This window comes from Haliotis asinina, chromosome 8 (assembly GCF_037392515.1).
Source record: "Haliotis asinina isolate JCU_RB_2024 chromosome 8, JCU_Hal_asi_v2, whole genome shotgun sequence".
Classification (NCBI taxonomy): Eukaryota; Metazoa; Mollusca; class Gastropoda; order Lepetellida; family Haliotidae; genus Haliotis; species Haliotis asinina.
This window is the reverse complement of record NC_090287.1, coordinates 15,251,982-15,270,932: the sequence shown is the minus strand read 5'-3', so window position 1 is coordinate 15,270,932 and position 18,951 is coordinate 15,251,982. Positions and strand designations below refer to the sequence as shown.

Here is an 18,951-nt window from a genome sequence, read left to right as displayed (position 1 = left end):
AATTCTTTGTGTTGCGGGATATCTTATATTTTGTGTGACATCTTAATGCATTACTTTCTTATTTGTTGTGAAACACTTGTCCTGTAATTGTAAATGAAACTGAAGTGAAAAACTAAAGCAAGGCAAATATACCACTCAAAAAGTTTAAGAACACCCAATTTTCCCAACTGAACAATATTGATATGAAATTTGGTGTTCTTGAACTTCTTTCGAGTAGCATGTATTGTAATTATGAGTCAAAGTAAAACATCTACAAAGGAATTACTATAACACCTCCAAAGAATAAACTATATACATATGCTAAAGTCAGTCAATAAAAAAGTCAGTCAAATTTCAGATTCTAGCGCCAACTGCCTGTTCATTATTCAGTAGATTTTTAGTAGACTAAAATGCTACACTGAGAACCAGTAACTCATTAGACAAGACTTAAAGTAAATTATTAAAATCTAAATATTTTAGATATTTAAATACTTACCTTACCATAGGTCTTATGCATATTACCTCTAGCTTCGCTAAACGAGATCAGACAGTCGTTGATTCGCCATCCCCTCGATGGCTACCTCATGTAATCTACGAATGTAGTCACGGAAGTGACGTGATCTCTCCACTCGCGCGAGAGCGCAGAATCCAAAATTCACTTTTACCGTCAACCGGAAGGCCCGAAGAGTCCAAAGTGGGGAGGAGCATCCAGCGTTGGGAGGGAGTCACCGCCCTATGGTAAGGTAAGTATTTAAATATCTAAAATATTTAGATTTTAATAAATTTTTAACTTACCTTACCATAGGTCTTATGCATATGGCTTCGACAGATGGATGGTGGTGTGGACTCCGGAGGACCATCCCTCAGCAAACAGTGCAAATGCATCAGGAGAACTCGGGAAAACCAATGTCAACGGTCTCAGGATAATACCTGGAACAGGATAAAGAGTAACCCAATAGAACTCCAAAGAAAAACCGACGCACCCGGGGGGTGAGGTTAATCTTAAGACCAACGGTAAGTAGAAGTGTAGTTACCTAATGGGCGGATGGTCGGGTAAGTTGCTGAGCAACCACCAATGGACCAAATGACTGTAACCCCTCCACGTCTTCAACTGCCAAGTCCCTCAAGTAGTGGGATGCGAAGACAGTTGATGACCTCCAGAAACAGCCCTCCATGATCTGCGGTACTGTGCAGTTCCGATGGAGGGCCATCGTAGACGCCAAGGCCCTGATCTCGTGCAGGTTACTTGCTACCGGATGAGGCAGGTGCTTGTCGTCATAGGCCGCCAGGATAGTCGATCTGAGCCAGAGGGCAATAGTATTTCTGTTTACTTCGCCTTTGCAGGAAGCGGCAAAGGGAATGAATAACCTTTTGCGGGATCGTCTCCTAGAGGCTGACCTTTTAATATAGCATCTGAGAGCCCTGACTGGACATAGCAGCTCCTCCTCCAAGTCATGATGACCCAGGATCGTAGACAAAGGAGGGATGGAAAATAGCCTGTTAGGCTGCCCGGGAAGCTGGTTCTTAGCCACAAAATCCCAAAGCAAACCCAAATGAACACGTCCGTGTCTTGACTGTTCAAATCGGATCTGAGTAACGTCAAGAGCATGGATCTCGCTGACTCTAGCCGCTGTTGCCAATGATAGTAAGAAAGCCGTCTTCTTGGAAAGATGTTCAAAGGAGGCTTCCTCTAATGGCTCATACGGCGGCCCTCTGAGATGTTGAAGGACAACATTAAGATCCCAAGCTGGAGGACGGAACTTGGCCTTCTGGTCTTCCAGCTTGAAAGCTTTGAGAAGCACAATAAGTTCCAGTATCTTGGAGATCTGTGTATCTGACTTAATAGCAAGGACAGAATTCAAAGCTGACAAATAGGTGCCTAAGGTACTGCCTTTGAGATGTCTAGAGTTCCGTAGATAGAGAAGGAACTGTGCCACAAACTGAGGAGATGCTGCCATGGGATCTTGAGATCTTTGTGCGCAAAAATTCTCAAAAGAGCGCCATTTGTCGTCATATAAAGAACGGGTAGAAACTCTATGCGCGCGAGCTATAACGTTCGCCACGTGCGCAGAGTAGCCCTTAGCCTTTAATGCCCTCTGCAGATGACCCATGCGTGAAGATGGAATCGCAGTGGATCCGGATGCAGCTGTTGACTGTGTGGATGTCGAAGAAGATGCAACCACTCTGGAAGTTTGTAAGGGTCTCCGCTGGCGAGCCGTCGAAGATCGGGAAACCACGACCTGGCTGGCCACAAAGGCGCGACCAAAAGCAGTCGGAGGTTCTGCGTCAGTCCGATCTTGGCGATTACATCCGAGAGAAGGACTGGAGGAGGGAACGCATATGCGTCCAGGCCTTCCATGACAGAGACATCGCGTCGACTGCCCACGCCTGTGGATCCGGCACGGGAGATACGTACGTTGGTAACTGGTGATTGAAACTGGTGGCAAAAAGATCTACCAGTGGTCTCCCGAGTTGCCAGGAAATCTGGCGAAATGCGTCCGGATGAAGCATCCACTCCGTCGGGTATGGTTTGCCGGGGCGCGACAGGGCGTCTGCCAGAATGTTTTTGCAGTCGGGAATGTGACGAGCCGCGATCACGATGCCGTTGCTGTCTACCAGATCCGCTAACAGGAACATCTGGTCCAGAAGTTGTTTGGATCTGGTTGTACCCTGATTGTGAATCACCCACACGACCGTGGAATTGTCGGACGCTACCAGGAGTCTGGAGTCTGTTAGAACCGGTAGCCAGTGGCGGACCGCTAGGATGACTGCCTGCATCTCCAGGTTGTTGATATGCCACTCCCTTTCGGCGTCTGACCACAGCCCTGAGGTTGTCTGGCCGTTCAAGTGAGCGCCCCATCCCAAGAGGGATGCGTCTACAAACAACTCGTGGTCGTGGTTGAAGCTTGTCAAACAAACACCGGCGCAGACATTCCACTCTACCGTCCACCACCTGAGGTACTGATGCAGGTGCGGGGGTAGAAGAAATGATGACTGGAGGTCGTTCTCCCGAATGAATGGTAATAGGAACCTCTGTAGTGGACGCAGCATAAGCTGTCCTCTGAGGGTGAGGTCTTGCGCCGACGTCAACAAGCCCAACAGAGACTGCCATTCTCTGAGGGTGAGAGGTAAGGACAGAGCTCGATCCGTAAAGGCGAGAATCTTCTGCCATCGATCGGGAGGGACCCTGACCAGATTGAGCCGAGTCAGGAACAACCCCCCAATGAAAGTTAACTCCTGCGTTGGTTCCTTCTCGATATTGATAATCCATCCCAACTGCTGAAGTAGGCGTGTGGAGAAGTCCAGTTGTTTGCGTAGCAACTGAGGATTGCAGTGATTTAGAAAACAATCGTCGATGTAAGGATCGAAGTCTATCCCCCGGAGGTGCAGAAACCGGGTGACAGGCAGTGTGACCCGAGTGAAAAGCCACGGGGCCGTAGAAATTCCAAACGGCAGCACTCGCCACTGGTAGTGTACTCCGTTGAATATGAAACGCAGGAACTTCCTGTGGCGTGGGAATATAGGAACGTGCAGGTAAGCATCCTGTAAATCTAGGCTGGCCATCCAAGCTCCGGGTGACAACTTGGCTCGGATCTGATCCAGTGACGTCATTCGGAAATGCGGGGGCTCGGCTAAATACAGGCTGTTGAAAGTCGCCATGTTGTGAATCATCCGCATTTTGGTGGAACCTTTCTTGGGTACCAGGAAGATGGGTGAATAGAACCCCGGGGAGTGATGGGGTTCTGACACTATCTCTATAGCACATTTTGTTAATAAAATGTTGATGTTTTCTAGTATAAGTACCTGTTGATCTATTGAGTACACTCGTGACAGGGGAGTGGTAGTCAACGGCGGAGCTCTGGCTAGTGGCAGCTTGTAGCCGGCTCTCAGGATCTTGCAAACAAACGGGTCTTCCAGGAATGTCCAGTTGGCCCAGAAGATCCCTAGTCTCCCACCTACAGGGGTCGGATGAACTGGTACGACTGGGGGTGGGAGGTCCCAGTCGTAGTAGTCCATGGCTTCAGCGGCCGGAGTAGGGACGCTTGCCCCTACCTCGACCGGACGTAGATGGGGCATCCCTGCCGCGTTCTTGAGGCTTGCGCTGGACATCTGAGTCCTTGGTACGACCTCGTCCCCTCCCAAACGAGGAACGGATAGACTCTCTCCTGGGTACATATCTTTTCTTGGCATTACCCCTGGCTCGGCCACGAAATGCAGAGCCCAAGGCCTCGAAGGTTGACAGCGCCACTTCCGTGTTAGTGAGTTCGGCATGTTGTTTATACACCGTCGGTATCTTTTCATCAAAGAGGAACTTAGACGTAAATGGTGCACGAAGTAGTTGTCGTTTGAATTCCTCTTGCCAAGAACAAGCATCTAAAAATCCAGATCGGCGCATAGTAGTAGTCATGGCTAGCGCCGCGCGTAAATGTCCAAGCAGGTCATGGAGTACTCTGCCTTGCCAAGCAAAAATGGTAGTTAAATGATCCACCCTCGAGGCATTATCCTCTGATAAATCCAAAGCTGCAGAGGAGGTGGCTGACGCAAGCGCCGAGATAGGTTTAAGCATACGTTTCAGTTCCGTATCAATAGCTGCTAGCTTTGAATCCTGAACTCTGTAAGATGACGGGAGTAGAGCCTGACAACCTCTTAATTGAATCGTCTTGCACCGCCCCGTTGTCGGCAAAATCCAGACTGTGTACTTTATAATCTGATTTCTTAGACTTCGACGCTTTGATGGTTGGATTTAAGGATAACTTCGCAAAGTCCGAGTCTAACAAAGCAACAGCATCCGCCACCATAGGGTGTGGTGGAATAAGTAACTCGGGAGACAAGTGAATCGACGCCGGGTTGCTTGAATCCGAAGAAGGGGAAGGACAGTCCGGTAATCTATCGGCAATCCACTCAAAGACAGCAGCTAAGGGAAGATAGGTGCCATCACTATCACCATCATTGCCAGGTTCCTCCTCATAATCTGGACAAAAGATCTGTTCCTCGTGATCCTCCCAGGAAACCGAGGTTGATTCTCGTCGCTGACTAGAGTTGGAAGCAGAGTTCTTAGTGTTAAATTCCTTGCAGGAAGTCCGCAGTGGTTCCGGCGATCGCGAATGCTGGGATCTAGAGAGACGCCGTGGTGATCTTGAACGAGATCGCACTCTACGTCTACTTCTGGTACGTGAGTCTTCCTCTAAGGAGCGCCTTGGAGAGCGGGAAACAGACCGGGAGCGCCGGCGCCGGCTACGGTGTGGAAAACGAGAGCGCCGACCCCTCGGGGACCTAGAACGAGATCTGCGCCGGGAGCGCTCAGCCTCTAAACGACGAGCACGCTCTTCATCCAACTGGCGCTGTAACATTTCTTCTTTAGTCAGCGTATGAGACACTCTGGGGATCCGATAAGAAGTAGGCATAGGAGCAGGGTCCGGCAACAACATTGGCGCTGGCGTTGGTACAGGCGCTGGCGTCGGAATAAGCGCTGACGAAAACACCGGTGCTGACGTAAACAAAGGCGCCGGGACAGGCAGAGGCGCTGGTACAGGCAACGGCGCTGGCGTAAGTCTAGGCGCTGTCGTTGGCAAAGATGTAGACGACGAGGTAGGGAGTACAGCAGCGCCCGGTGTCAAGAGAGATCGCAGAAGCCTCTGAACTTCAGGATGGGATAAGGCATCCGGGTGAGATAAGTCTACAAAGGCGTCCGAACGCGTAGGCTCTGGAGAGGAGCGCGCCGGCGTAATAGATGAGCGCCCCACACTAGGCGTTGATACTGGTACTGAAGGCGGTGGTAGATCCTGGTCGTCAGGTAAAGATCCCAAGGAAGACGCTGGCGACGACATTCTTCTGTTACGTTGCGTAAAACGTTTCCTCCGAACCGCCAAAAAGGTCTTGAAATCGGCGAGAGATAACGCTTGACAGTGTAGGCACCGATTATCGATGGAGCAAACAGCGGACGCACAATCCGGACACCAGGGATGTGGGTCTTTGGCTGACTTCTGCCCCTTGCAGACAGTACAAAAGTGTCGAGTCATACACAGAAACTGTAACAGACAAGAAACCAAGACTTGACGACATGTTGATACAATACTAGGAGAAAAACCCCCTACATAAAAATGTAGAAAGTAGTTGCACCCCTACGTAAAAAATAGACACACCCGTAAGTGCGGGGCAGCGAAAAACGACAACCACAATGGCTGCCTTCGCTACGCTGAAATTCATGGCAGAAAATGGTATGATAAATACCGAAAACACAAGTGAAAATGACCAAGCATGGGCAGAAACATGAAGGGCAAACAACCAACAAGATGAACTACCCCCATGGACGCCATGCCGTTCTCACATACGACACGGACAAGCCATGCCTGAGTGAGAAAAGAACAACACGAGGTAGCAAGGTAAGCACATTAAATGCTTGTATGACTTGACTTTGATACATAATGAGGGGATACAAACCATACCTACCAAGGAGTAGCAACTTTATTGAAACTACACACAGTAGAAAAACTGCAAACCAACACGTCCGTTCGCACGAACGCTAAAAGTAAAAGTGAATTTTGGATTCTGCGCTCTCGCGCGAGTGGAGAGATCACGTCACTTCCATGACTACATTCGTAGATTACATGAGGTAGCCATCGAGGAGATGGCGAATCAACGACTGTCTGATCTCGTTTAGCGAAGCTAGAGGTAATATGCATAAGACCTATGGTAAGGTAAGTTAATAATATCAACATATCCATGTATTGTCATTCAAAGTACTTGCAAGTTTGATATTGCCAACAAAGTTTGCATTGTTAATTTCTTAGAAATAGACCAACTATCATTCCATTAAAACACCAATTTCGGAATGAGAAAAAAAATACCAGAAGACAAAGTAAAAAAACAGGAAGACATTAAATCCCAATGATTTTAAAACGATTTTTACATCACTAAGAAATTGAAAATATTTTCATCAAAGACATTAAGTAACAAAGAGATAATACGATCCCAGAATAACCATAGCTTTCCAGCTTTAGGACCGCCAGTTATTTACAGAATGAGTGAACTTTCTAGTGGCTGACACTGACATGCCTAACAAGGTACCTAGGAAGTTAGGTAACTCCAGGTACACACTGCTACTAAAGCAGCCTCAAGTCCACTGACAGTAACAACACAGCAGGCTTGGCAACACCAGCTTCAGCAGCACATACCTACATACATGTATATATATACACATAGAAATCATGCAAAAACTTCACTGCAGTTTGTGCATACCTTTACCACAATCAGAAAAGCTGGTTGAAAAATAAGATTTGTTGAAAAATTGATACCATTCTGAACAAAACTTGATAATAGTATTTGATAATATTAGAACAAAACACTAAATGAAAAATAGAATTAAAGCTCTATTTTTAATATTATTCATAGGGCATCATTGATTAATACATCAATAAGTATTTAATCAAAGAGGCACATCTGTACAAATATTTGTTTACTTTTAATAGGAGGATTTCAGTTTTGGTTTCAAATGTCTTGTTCATGAATAAATTTTTCTGAAAATTGTCCAAACTATGTGAGAATGACTGGAATATTCAACTAAATTAATAATATATATTACTAATCCGCAAATATCTAAAAACCTAACATAATAGAAGTTGACGTGACTTGACATACCAAGTGTCATTACACCTGCCATTACACCTGTATATATCTGCAGGTACAAAAAATCGTTAATATCAGCTTATCAGTCCCACACCAAGAGCAGAAAACCTGAGCAGATGTGTTAGTTCATGAGTCAGCTGATGCTTAGTGTTAGAGAAAAAGTAGTGGTATGACTAGTAGTAGCAGCAGACACAACAGAGGCAGGTGTGTTACCTAGATGGTAAGAGTGCTATACAGCATTGTGTCGGATGCCGCCACGTTCAAGGACCCAGCTAGGGATGTTGATAACGAGCCTGATTGTGAGAGATGAGGGTAAGGCTTATAGATGTTAATGTCAGATATATAAGGGACCTCTGTTAGCAGCTGAATTGACTTTTTGATCCACCACCCTCTGAGAGAATTACTTGAATGATAAGGAAAGAGGAAATGTGCCATTGTCAGCAAGAATTATTGCTACTTGGTGGCAACATTTCATATATTGTTCCTGGGATTACAAACTAAGTGTCCTCAGCAGGTATATCAGGAAAGGCTTCATTTAGAGTGTTTAGTTTCTGAATCATTAAACATTGCATTTAAAACAATAATGTGTATTTTTGGGAAAAAAATGATTCATACTTATCCTGACTCATGCTATTTTCGAAAAATAACATACGAGTTAGGATAAGGAAAAAATAAATACTTGAACGTTTGGTTTTGATGGAGTACAAGTTGGTTTAATCAAGCAGTTATATTTGATATAACTGTACCTACATAATTTATGAATTTTTTTCACATTACCACTGAGAAGAGCTTTGGATTTCAAGGTCAAATATCAGCCCTAAAATGTTTTGTTAAATCCCAGGTTCAGATCTGGAGTAGACAGACCAGAGGTTGAAGCCAGAACCAGTGTGACGACACTTCAATTTGTTTAACTGCCTAATGAACAATGTTTTAGCTATGATTGGCCAAACAATCCCTATTTCTGTCATCTTTCAAGAGAAGCATGTGTTCAATCGAAGATGGGTTCAATTTAGTCCAAAAGGGCCTGAGAGAACTAAGATCATAAATGAACCAGACCCCAAACAGAAGGTGATGTTCATGGATATATGAAACAGAAAGCTTATACTTCTTTAATGATGTTAACAAGAAGCAGAATGATTAAATAAGAAAAGACGTATAAAAAACATCAAATGTTAAATGGTAGGAACTTGACAGATAAAAAAAACAATTGCAAATTTTCTATGTTGGCAAAAGGAAAACAAGAGTTATTTCCCATAATTTAACCACAGAAATTGTAAAGATACAATGGAAATTGTGAAAATTATTACCTGCACTTTGAATAAGATATAAACTGGATTAAAGTCTGCATGTAGGAAGCAGTTTTGTTCACCTTACAATACAAACATACTTACTGCTAGATCTTTTCCGATTTGTAAACTTCATAGTTTTGGCTCGTCTTGCCATTGTTTTTCTGGCACACACTGCGTTCTTCATAATGATTGGTTGATCTGCCGACAACTTTGCCTCTGCTGCCAGGTCCTCAAAGAATTCTGAAACCACACAAACAGAATCAATAACCTGAAAATGATAAGTAGGCAAAACTGCGCTTACATCTCTTATCCCAATATTTTCCTTCAGCTGAAATGATTTGTCCCAAAGCTACAAACAAATGTATCAGGAGCAAACAATTGTCCTATAATAGCAATATTCCAGGGAGACACCTGAAATGGGCTTCACACATAGTACCCATGTGGGCAATTGAACATAGGTCTTCAGCATGACAAGCAAACACCTTAACGACTACACTACCCCACTGCCCCTGTCCTCTAACAATCAACATGGCTAAGCCAGCATAAAAGGAATGTTTATGTAACAAACTGACGCCTAAGCTTCTGGACATTGAAGGTCATCTCCTCCTTGACTTCTTCCTCAATGTTGTTGGTCTTCTCTGCTACGGCATGCTCTAGGATCTTCAGTGACCGTTCAGCTTCCTGCAGTTTCGTCTCCGCTGTCAACCGGGCCTTAATCTCCTCCTGGGGCGCAATGTACAGTCAGTCAATAATGTTGCATGAGAAATATTCCAGCTGCAGGATGGCTGAATGCATATAATCGAGTCAGAAAGATGTAACTGAAAGCATGAGCAATAATATATTGATGTAATCAAGAAAATCAAAATGCCTGACTCAGATCTAAGATACACACAGGGGACATTTTTTGTCTCGTAAACTGTAACATTTAACAGTTGAAATGCCTTCTGTGATTTGAGAATTAGTTCTCTGGACTGTTTCTGACAAATACGGTCCAGCAGCTTAAATGTAAAGATGATACCCGTAATGTTCATTAAAGACACTGATAGAAATAAGGGACAGAGATATTTCCAGTCCAGTTACCTTCAGTTTATTTACTTTTAATGGAGAGTGTAACATAAACGTCTAGTTACAATGTAACAGAGTTGGGAAAACATAGGCAGGTAATCCTTTGCCAAGGTATCACTTGGTCTCACCTCATTCTCAAGAGAGAAAGGTAAAGATACGCTGTTACATTCAAACCTTTACAAACACCTGAAGACAATGCTGTATGAGACACTCACCCTGAGTTCTTTTTCTGTAATCTCTTTCTGTGTGACAAGGTCCTGCAAACAAACCAAACCATCAGAGTTGGCATTCTTTGGAATAGTGATGAAGAAACCCACACACGCTCTTGAGGGAAGCATCAGGTAATACGGTAGTTTATTGAGTGGGTGGTTTTATTGTATGGATGAGTCAGTGGACTGCTTTGTGGATGAGCTGACTGGAGGGCGACTTAGTCAATGGGCAAGTTGGTGGGTGGCTTAACGAATGCTCGAGTTGGTGGGTGGCTTAACAGATGCTCGAGTTAGTTGATAGATTATTGGATGGGCAGGTTGGTTGGTAGGTTAGTGGATGGGCGAGTTTGTGAATGGCACTACAAATGCTTGAGTTGGTGGGTGCCTTATTGGTTGTTTGAGAAGGTGGCTCAGTGGAAGAGTGAGTTGGCGGGTGCCTTATTGGTTGTTTGAGAAGGTGGCTCAGTGGACAAGTGAATTGGTGGGTGTCTTAATGAAATGCTTTACTGGGTGGATGGCTTATTGGTTGTTTAAGTAGGTTGGTGGGTCAGTGCATAGGTGAGGTGTGAGTGATCTAAAAGGGGATGTTTGAGATTGTGTAGTGCTTCCATTACCTTTATAGTAGACTGCAATTCCTGTGCATGTTCACTGAAGTTTTGCTTCTCCTCCTCCAACTGTGAGGTTTTGTCTTCATTTTCTTTTAACCTGAAACAGCATAAGTGTGAAGTGAGTTCAAAGATATCTTGAACAATTACCCAATAATTCTGATTGCCAAAAATGCATATTTCATATATATCAGACTGACATCGCCAATCTGTGACAATCATGACTCACCTACATTCAGCTTCTGCCTTCTCCTTCAATAATGACTCGGTCTTAACCTCAATCTCCTTCAGCTTGGAGCTAAGCTCTGAAGTGGCCTGGGAGAGATCATTCTTCTCTTTGGAGGCCAGCAGGTCCTTCTGCTTCATCTCTCTCTCCACTCTCTCCTTTTCCATGGCAAGTGACTGAAAGATTCATGTACGTACAAGGAAACGGTTCTTAGTTTCTTCACAGTGGAGAGTGTTTGTCAGTTCTCTCACTGGCCAGCGTTGCACATAAGCCCAGCACACTTGTTTTGAAGAGTGAGTGGGTTTGATTTCACTCTAATTTCAAGAACATTCCCACAATACCACTGTGGAGGACTACATGAGTGAATGAGTGAATGAGCTGAGTTTTACCCTGCTTATGTAAATCTGAAGTGTGCTTCTCACCATGTATTAGGTCATCACTTGTTTTCCCATAATAACCACATTTAAGGTTTTTGTTTTTGCTTGACAGGTTTTACTTTTCACTAGAAAGAACTCCCCCATCACAGCCTGCAGTTTTACAAAAATTACATTGTCTACTAAATCCTCAGAGGCATGTTTTCTACTATGCTAAGCCATATTCAAGCAAAATCACTGCAGGGTACACCAGAAATTGTCGCCACATTGTGCCCATTTGGTCAATTGATCCCAGTGTGATCAACAGAACTCGGAAACCTTTATTTTCAGTGTACTGAGTGAATGCTTGTTACCCTATCACATGTTTTTAGATATTTGCATAATAGCTTCCACAGGTGGCATTCATAACATGAATTATGCTTTGGTAATTCATAAGATGAAAAGAAAATGTATGTGAAGAAATAGTTTCAACTATTTCACTATCAAAGGTTATTTTGAAGTGTGTATTACATGAAACACATTGACTGTGAACCAAATTTGTGACCAAAACTTTTACACATGGAAGAGATATACAGCAGAAAGCCTAATGACGCTATGTCAGTAACACCTAGGATACAGCTGATACTCTCCGGTACCCGGTACTGTGGCCGGGATCACACAGACACACATCTAAAATTACGATTTGCCATTTGGTAGCAGGCTGTTGGTTCTTGTTCATTTGTTGTTCAAAGCCACACTCAGCAACATTCTAGCTGTATGACCATGGTCTGTAAATAATCATTCCTGGATAATCAATCCAGTGATCAACATCATGAGCATTATTGGGATTGGGATGCAGTGACATGTGTCAACAAGTAATCAACTCTGACCATCCAATATATTCAGTCATGGGTTGTGAAGACCAGTTCTAATGCAGATCAACATAGGTTTACAGGCTGGTGGTGATAGCGAAAGCATGTAACATGGCAAAACGCATGATGATGCAGGAGATAAGGGGCTATACCTGAAGCTGATCCTGCTGTGTTTCGATGGTCTCAGACAGCTGCTGGCGATCATCATCCAGCATCCTCATTGTGTCCATTGTCTCCTCCAACTCACTGGCAACACATGCAACCACATATCTTGGGATTTTTCAAAATCATGTTACAGAGTTATCTCCCCTTAACTGAGAATGAGGCCTATGCATCTATAACACATTAACAAAAAAACCGTAATTGTCCCCACTGCCAATATTTGTATATTCAAATTTTAAAAAAATGTCTCCACATTAATTAGCATAATACGTACAGACCTATTCAACAATGTGTGTTTATTACAAAAAATTGTTGCCTGTAAAATACCCCTCCCTGTATCTTGTCACAATCCTCCCTGATAGAATTTATTGATTCAATATTGGTTCCTCTCTAAGATGCTGACTGATTGTTATCCAAACTGTCCTAAAGACTTATTTTACATTTGGTGATGGCATAGAATAATGTCACATGAAAATTTTCTAAGATAATGACTATGCCCTTATAAAATATGTCCATGACAAAGTCATCATTTGTCCATGCTCTAATGTCACACTTCTCCTTCCCAGACATACTTACTCTCTGATCTTCTCATACTCCTCCTTGATGTCCTGAGTGAACTTCTCCAGCTTCTGTCTCTCCTTCTCCAGTTCCTGATTAATCCTCTCCAGCTCCTTGAACACAGCAGGTGGAGAATCATGCAGGGTGATCAGGCATAAATAGGGATGCAGATATAACTGGGAGTTATCTTACATATCCACTCTTTGACTTACTGATAACTTCTGGATCCTGATTGGTCAATCAGATGTTTCAAATCAGAATTGAAAACCTCCAGATAAAAAGCATTCACTATGAAATGTAATGTTGGATTAATCTGGGCCTAGATTTTCGAAGGTCTCTTAGCGCTAAGATAGTCATAAGTGCCATACATTAACATTAACTTACGACTATCTTAGTGCTAAGAGAGCTTCGAAAATCTAGGCCCAGGGCAGGAAATTGCCTGGGATGTTGTAATGCAGCATACTGTAGTACTTGTATAGGTTTGTATTGTGCAAGTTAATGCAGTAAACACTGACAAACATTAGTATGAGTTACCAAAACATAACAGATCTGGAGATAATAGCAGTGTTCAAGTTGAAAGAATCAGTTTTTGAGTCTCAACCTACCTCGGCTCTTTCTCGCTCTTCTGACAAAGCACTCACTTCACTCTGAAGGCGATCTGACAAAAACAAATACCAGAAAAATAATTATGGATTGGCTACTACATAACTCAGTCTCCTGCACCACACACAGAGCAGCATTCCTGGTAGGAGTCGACCCAAAACACTCAATTCATGTTCAAACATATTCCCTTGAGCCCACTAGGAACCTATCATATGGGTTTGAATCCTGGTTTGACCCTCTGACTTATGTCAATTAATCAACACTTAAGTGTGGAAAATGTTACATCTTCTCCACTTCAGGTTTTACTCCAATATTACTCCAGTTCAAATGCCTTAACATAACTGTAATATCATGAAAAATGGCATTAAACTCAATCCCTCACTTATCACAGATAATATGGAAACAATCTGGCTTACTAGCCTCCACTTATAGGAGGACCTGTTTCTTTGTGGCCATGGGTCAACTTTAGTCATCCTTACCAAAGTAGTCTTGTTTCTCTCGCATCATCTGCAACCCCTGGTTCTCCAGCTGGCGAATCATCTCCTCTGCTAGCGTGTGGTTCTTCCATGTCCTGCATCATCATCATCATCATCATCATCATCATCATCATCATCAATATCATCATCATCACCACCACCATCACCATTAATATCATCACCACCATCATCATCATCATCATCATCAATATCATCATCATCACCACCACCATCACCATTAATATCATCATCAACATCATCAATATCATCATCACCATCACCACCACCATTAATATCATCATCATCATCATCATCATCATCATCATCATCATCATCATCATCATCATCATCAATGTCTTCTCCATCATTACCATCAACATCATTTCTACCAACATTAATTCCACAATTCATCCTCATGGTGTATGCGTCATCAATATCAATTCTTATCAATCACATCCTATGGAGAAATCACAATACATTCTACCACTGTCACAGTCAAAGTGGCAATCAACTGATTCCAGTGCTTGACTGTCTGTTTCAGTGTTACTGTGAAGTCTTCCTTACACTATATGGTGTGATATCACAGAAGATCAATACTGTGTTGAGAACTGTCTGGAAGGTAAGGTGTCCCATATGTGTGAAGTCTCCATCAGGTCAGTCAGCAACATCACACCCTTACTGGGATGTAAAATAGAAGTTTTGTGATCACACTAGAAACACAGACAGTTGGTCTATCATGTTAGTCAACCATGAAAGAATTACAGGGATGGAGGGTAGCCATTGAAGTAGCAAAAACATTGCCCTTTCATAAGGAAAAAGAATAGGTTAATTTTCTCTTGCTTTTCATGTCAAAGAACAATATGTTACCAGAATATTGCTAAAAGTCACATGAAAACACTCACTCAATATTCAAATACTGCTGACACTCTTCAGTGATTCCCACTACCAGGTCCTATAGATAACGGAGTGAGTTCAATGTATGACTAGGGGATAGTATTTTAGACCTATCAGCATCTCGGTGAGCCTTAAGCACGAGACCCAATTATGGACAATAACAATCAGAAGACGACTGGATGCAATGTATCACTGTGGCACACAGGACAAAATTCTATATTGACCTGCAATAACATTCTGAGAAGGCTTACAGCATTTAAACAGAGAGCCATGACAGTTCATTTGATTATGATGATGACCTTCCCTTGGCCACATACTCCTGACAAAAAACAATCAAATATGTTTGGAATTTCACCTTGACCTACACACCTGGGGACCTTGGGCCACAATAATATTACATTTCAAGGGTCCTGGCAGAAAATATAATGGCATTCTTGAGTACAGAAATGGTGTTCTTATCGTACTCTAAGATTTGAAGATAATACATTAAATACAGACCTTTCTTTTGGTAAAAATGGTACAATGAATACAACTGTCCATTAATTGTCTATACTACAGATTTGACGGTAAGTTGTATTACAAAACAGTGTTTAATATTATCAGATAGGAACACATGAGGTGGTATGACTAGTTCTCCAGCTAGCAGTTATCAGAAATAAGAAGTGAATATAGGATAAACAGGAAGTGAATTCGAAAATATATTCCTATAAATGCATGAGGAAATAACAGTCACAAAGTCATCCAATATGACACAATCACCATATCATGATTACCACTACAAATACAACCACACTTCACATCCTGTTCTAAATGGTAATAATAGCTTCAATAGGTCATGACAGAAACGGGACCTTAGGTTAAAATCATGGTGTGTGTCAACTGTAATTACGCAATTCTACTCAAAGATAAATGTATACTTCCCTTCCTTCACTGCACATTGTATCTTTTTTTTTTCATTGATCACGGGTTTTGAAGCCAAAATGACTAGTGTATCATAATGTCAATAAAACAAACATATTCCATATTTTTTTTTAAATACTCTATATCTTCAACAATTTCAAAAACAATATTTTCTCTAAAAATAAATGTAGCAAATGTCAGACTAAGTCAGTAAATGTCAATATGCAGGATATCAGTGGATACTTTGCAATACTTACTCAGCCCCCAGCATCTACAACTTTCTGTTGACCTTTAACACATTGTGAAATAGCCCTGGATACAGTAACAGTGATGGCATCGATAAAGTTTGTATTTGCAATTTTACGTTAGCATTTAACAGACATATGAATCTGGCAATGCCTCACAATTTTTACCTCAGTAATCATTCCTTTGTTTATTGGAGTCTCCAACACACACTAGCAACATTGGGTCATAGATCCTTGATACGTAGCTTGAATATTTCCCCACAGCGGCACAAAAGGCAAACAGTAGGGATGGGATGGGTCCAAACAAGGGGACACAATCCCCTCTATTACCCTACCCTACCTGGCTACCTGGTTTGTACCTATCATCAAATTTGCAGGAAATGGCATTATATTTTTCAGCTTGGAGGCTAAAATTTCAATTTTCAACATCTTAACTATCAAGTATATTCAAAAGAAGTAACTGTAAATTATGTATAAATCTTTAAAGACAATACAACCGTTCAATCATGAAAGAATAACATATTACATTATTTGATCTATTTGTCACATGATCAAAGTGGGTCGGGGAATTGAGACGGGTACTCATGTCCAACTCATTACCAATCAATCCTGGGTATCTGGGTTATCCATCCCAGCCCTACATGACTAGGCTGCTAGTAAGTTCACTGATGTTTTGTAAATAATTCCCTTGTCTGTCTTCTACCTCACTGTTAATTATGTGTATCAGGGGCAGATGGGTAGCCTTGCGGTAGAAGTATTGGCTCACAGTATCACATTCCACATAGGACACTGCCGTGCTCAGTATAATGTCCTGAACTGTGATATCGCTGGAACCATGCTAAGAGCTACAAAACTATATTCAATCACTGTCCTTGATGTGTATCTGTTTTTTTCTGTTATCTCCATGCTGTACACACACTTCCTGAATTAAATCTCTTGCCAACCATGCCCTGAACACATGCCACACTCAAGCTGCATTCTTTAGGTCTCCGTGTCATTACACTGTGGCCACTGTCAGCAATTTAAGAGCTATGTTGCCTGTTGTGACCTTGTGTGCAGTCACAGAGAAGTACCTGGGTCTAATAATGTTGGAGTGAGTTTTGTAGCAATATTCTGGCAATATGACAGCAGGGGACACCAGAAATAGGCTCCACTTATTATACCCATGTAGGGAATCAAACCTCTGTCTTATGCATGCTGAGTGAGTGGAATATTTATATAGCCAGTGATCCCATTGTATTTCACTGCCTGACTATGCAACTTGTTTTTGTCACTATAAACTCAATAAAATAATACTTAAGGCCTAGCACTAACTCTTTTTCACATTTAAACTTCAATGAGTGTAAAATTATAATAAGAATATTTCTTTAATTCTTTTTCAGGATTCAAGGCATAAACACAGAGATCTAAGCTGTCACCGTAAGAAATACTTCACATGCTTTTCGTACTGAGATGTACTGATATCATATCAGTCAACCAGTCAAGATCCTGCTTAGAATCTGTCTCTAGGAACTCATGCTTGTCGTAAGCAGTGACTTTCTGGATTGGGTTGTCAGGCTTGCTTACTGTATCAGGTGGTCAGTCTCTGACATGTCATTGTCTCAGAATTATGTAGATCAATAGTCATGCTCTTGATCTCTTGACTGTCTGGTCCAGACTCAACTATTTGAAGATTGTAGCAATATTGCGGAAATATTGCTGAGTGTGGTGTTAAACACCAAACAAAATCACACTACCCAAAGGTATGGTGATGACAGGACAATGTTATATGTTCTTGTTCTTCAAACCATAACTTGAACTCACTGCAAGCTGATTTCAACTCCTGCCTGCAAGTTGCCACGCCCAAGACCCCTTGGACCTTAATATGAGTTACTAAGGTTACCACTGACTCTGAATGACAGCACAAGGTATTGAGCTCATTTTCCCTTAAAATCTGAGATAATAAAAGATTCGATCACCACAATAAAAGATCAATGCCCTCTGATGATAATGAGTGAGTGAGTGAGTTTAGTTTTACGTCGCACTTAGCAATATTCCAGCTATATGGCGACGGTCTGTAAATAATCGAGTCTGGACCAGACAATCCAGTGATCAACAACATGAGCATCGATCTGCGCAATGGGGAACCGATGACATGTGTCAACCAAGTCAGCTAGTCTGACCACCCGATCCCGTTAGTCGCCTCTTACGACAAGCAGAGTCACCTTTTATGGCAAGCATGGGTTGCTGAAGGCCTATTCTACCCCGGGACCTTCACGGGTATCTGATGATAATGAAACATGGAAGGTTATAACATTACTAGTTTATTGATATTGACATACTATGAGATCCCTATTTGAAGCATTCATTATCTCTAAGTACATAATACTGATACAGTGACATGAGCAGCTAGTGAAACTCACTTTCTGCCAGGGCACATGTGTCACACCCTCATAAAACATGTCACTGAAGTTGCCATGCTCCATCATGTGACACAGGGTATAACCTTGACCTGCAAACCTAGAGGGTCACGCAATAATCAATGTAATAATTCACATTATGTGGTTTATTGTACTGTAAGACTTGACAATCATTTCAATAGCATGAACTGCAACTGTTCTTGTGAAGACTTGGTATACTGAAAAATACTCTGTGTTCTTTGTGATGCACTATAACCATTTTTTCTCCTGTCTCTTCGGACAACTGTCAGTATTGGACACATTTCCAGGTCCTGTAAAACCCTGGTGATGCTCCATGAGGTCCATCTTCCATCTTCTTATCACTGTCCAACTCACCTTCATAATTACATAACATTCTTCTTCCTCTCACACATGCCATATTCACATCATTATCCCCATTATCACTTGATTAGCATATGATTAAAACTCTCCATAGTCATTATGACATAAC

General features: G+C 42.3%; 1 protein-coding gene across 6 annotated transcripts in view; it reads right to left on the bottom strand.

Moving 5' to 3' along the window:
- The window catches only part of LOC137293793 (pleckstrin homology domain-containing family D member 1-like), a 69,925-nt gene that overhangs the window by 14,117 nt on the left and 36,857 nt on the right, over window positions 1-18,951 (bottom strand). For 3 of the 6 annotated variants that reach the window (XM_067824535.1, XM_067824530.1, XM_067824531.1), the window contains exons 5-13: window positions 14,027-14,118; window positions 13,550-13,602; window positions 12,963-13,057; window positions 12,377-12,470; window positions 11,003-11,175; window positions 10,783-10,873; window positions 10,175-10,216; window positions 9,467-9,617; window positions 8,997-9,134 (exon numbers count right to left, since the gene is read on the bottom strand). In XM_067824535.1, the coding sequence (XP_067680636.1) occupies window positions 8,997-9,134; window positions 9,467-9,617; window positions 10,175-10,216; window positions 10,783-10,873; window positions 11,003-11,175; window positions 12,377-12,470; window positions 12,963-13,057; window positions 13,550-13,602; window positions 14,027-14,118 (929 nt within the window). Of the gene's footprint in view, window positions 1-7,218; window positions 7,239-7,818; window positions 7,899-8,996; window positions 9,135-9,466; window positions 9,618-10,174; window positions 10,217-10,782; window positions 10,874-11,002; window positions 11,176-12,376; window positions 12,471-12,962; window positions 13,058-13,549; window positions 13,603-14,026; window positions 14,119-18,951 lie in introns of all 6 variants that reach the window. The other 3 variants (XM_067824533.1, XM_067824532.1, XM_067824534.1) reach the window with 2 other exon arrangements.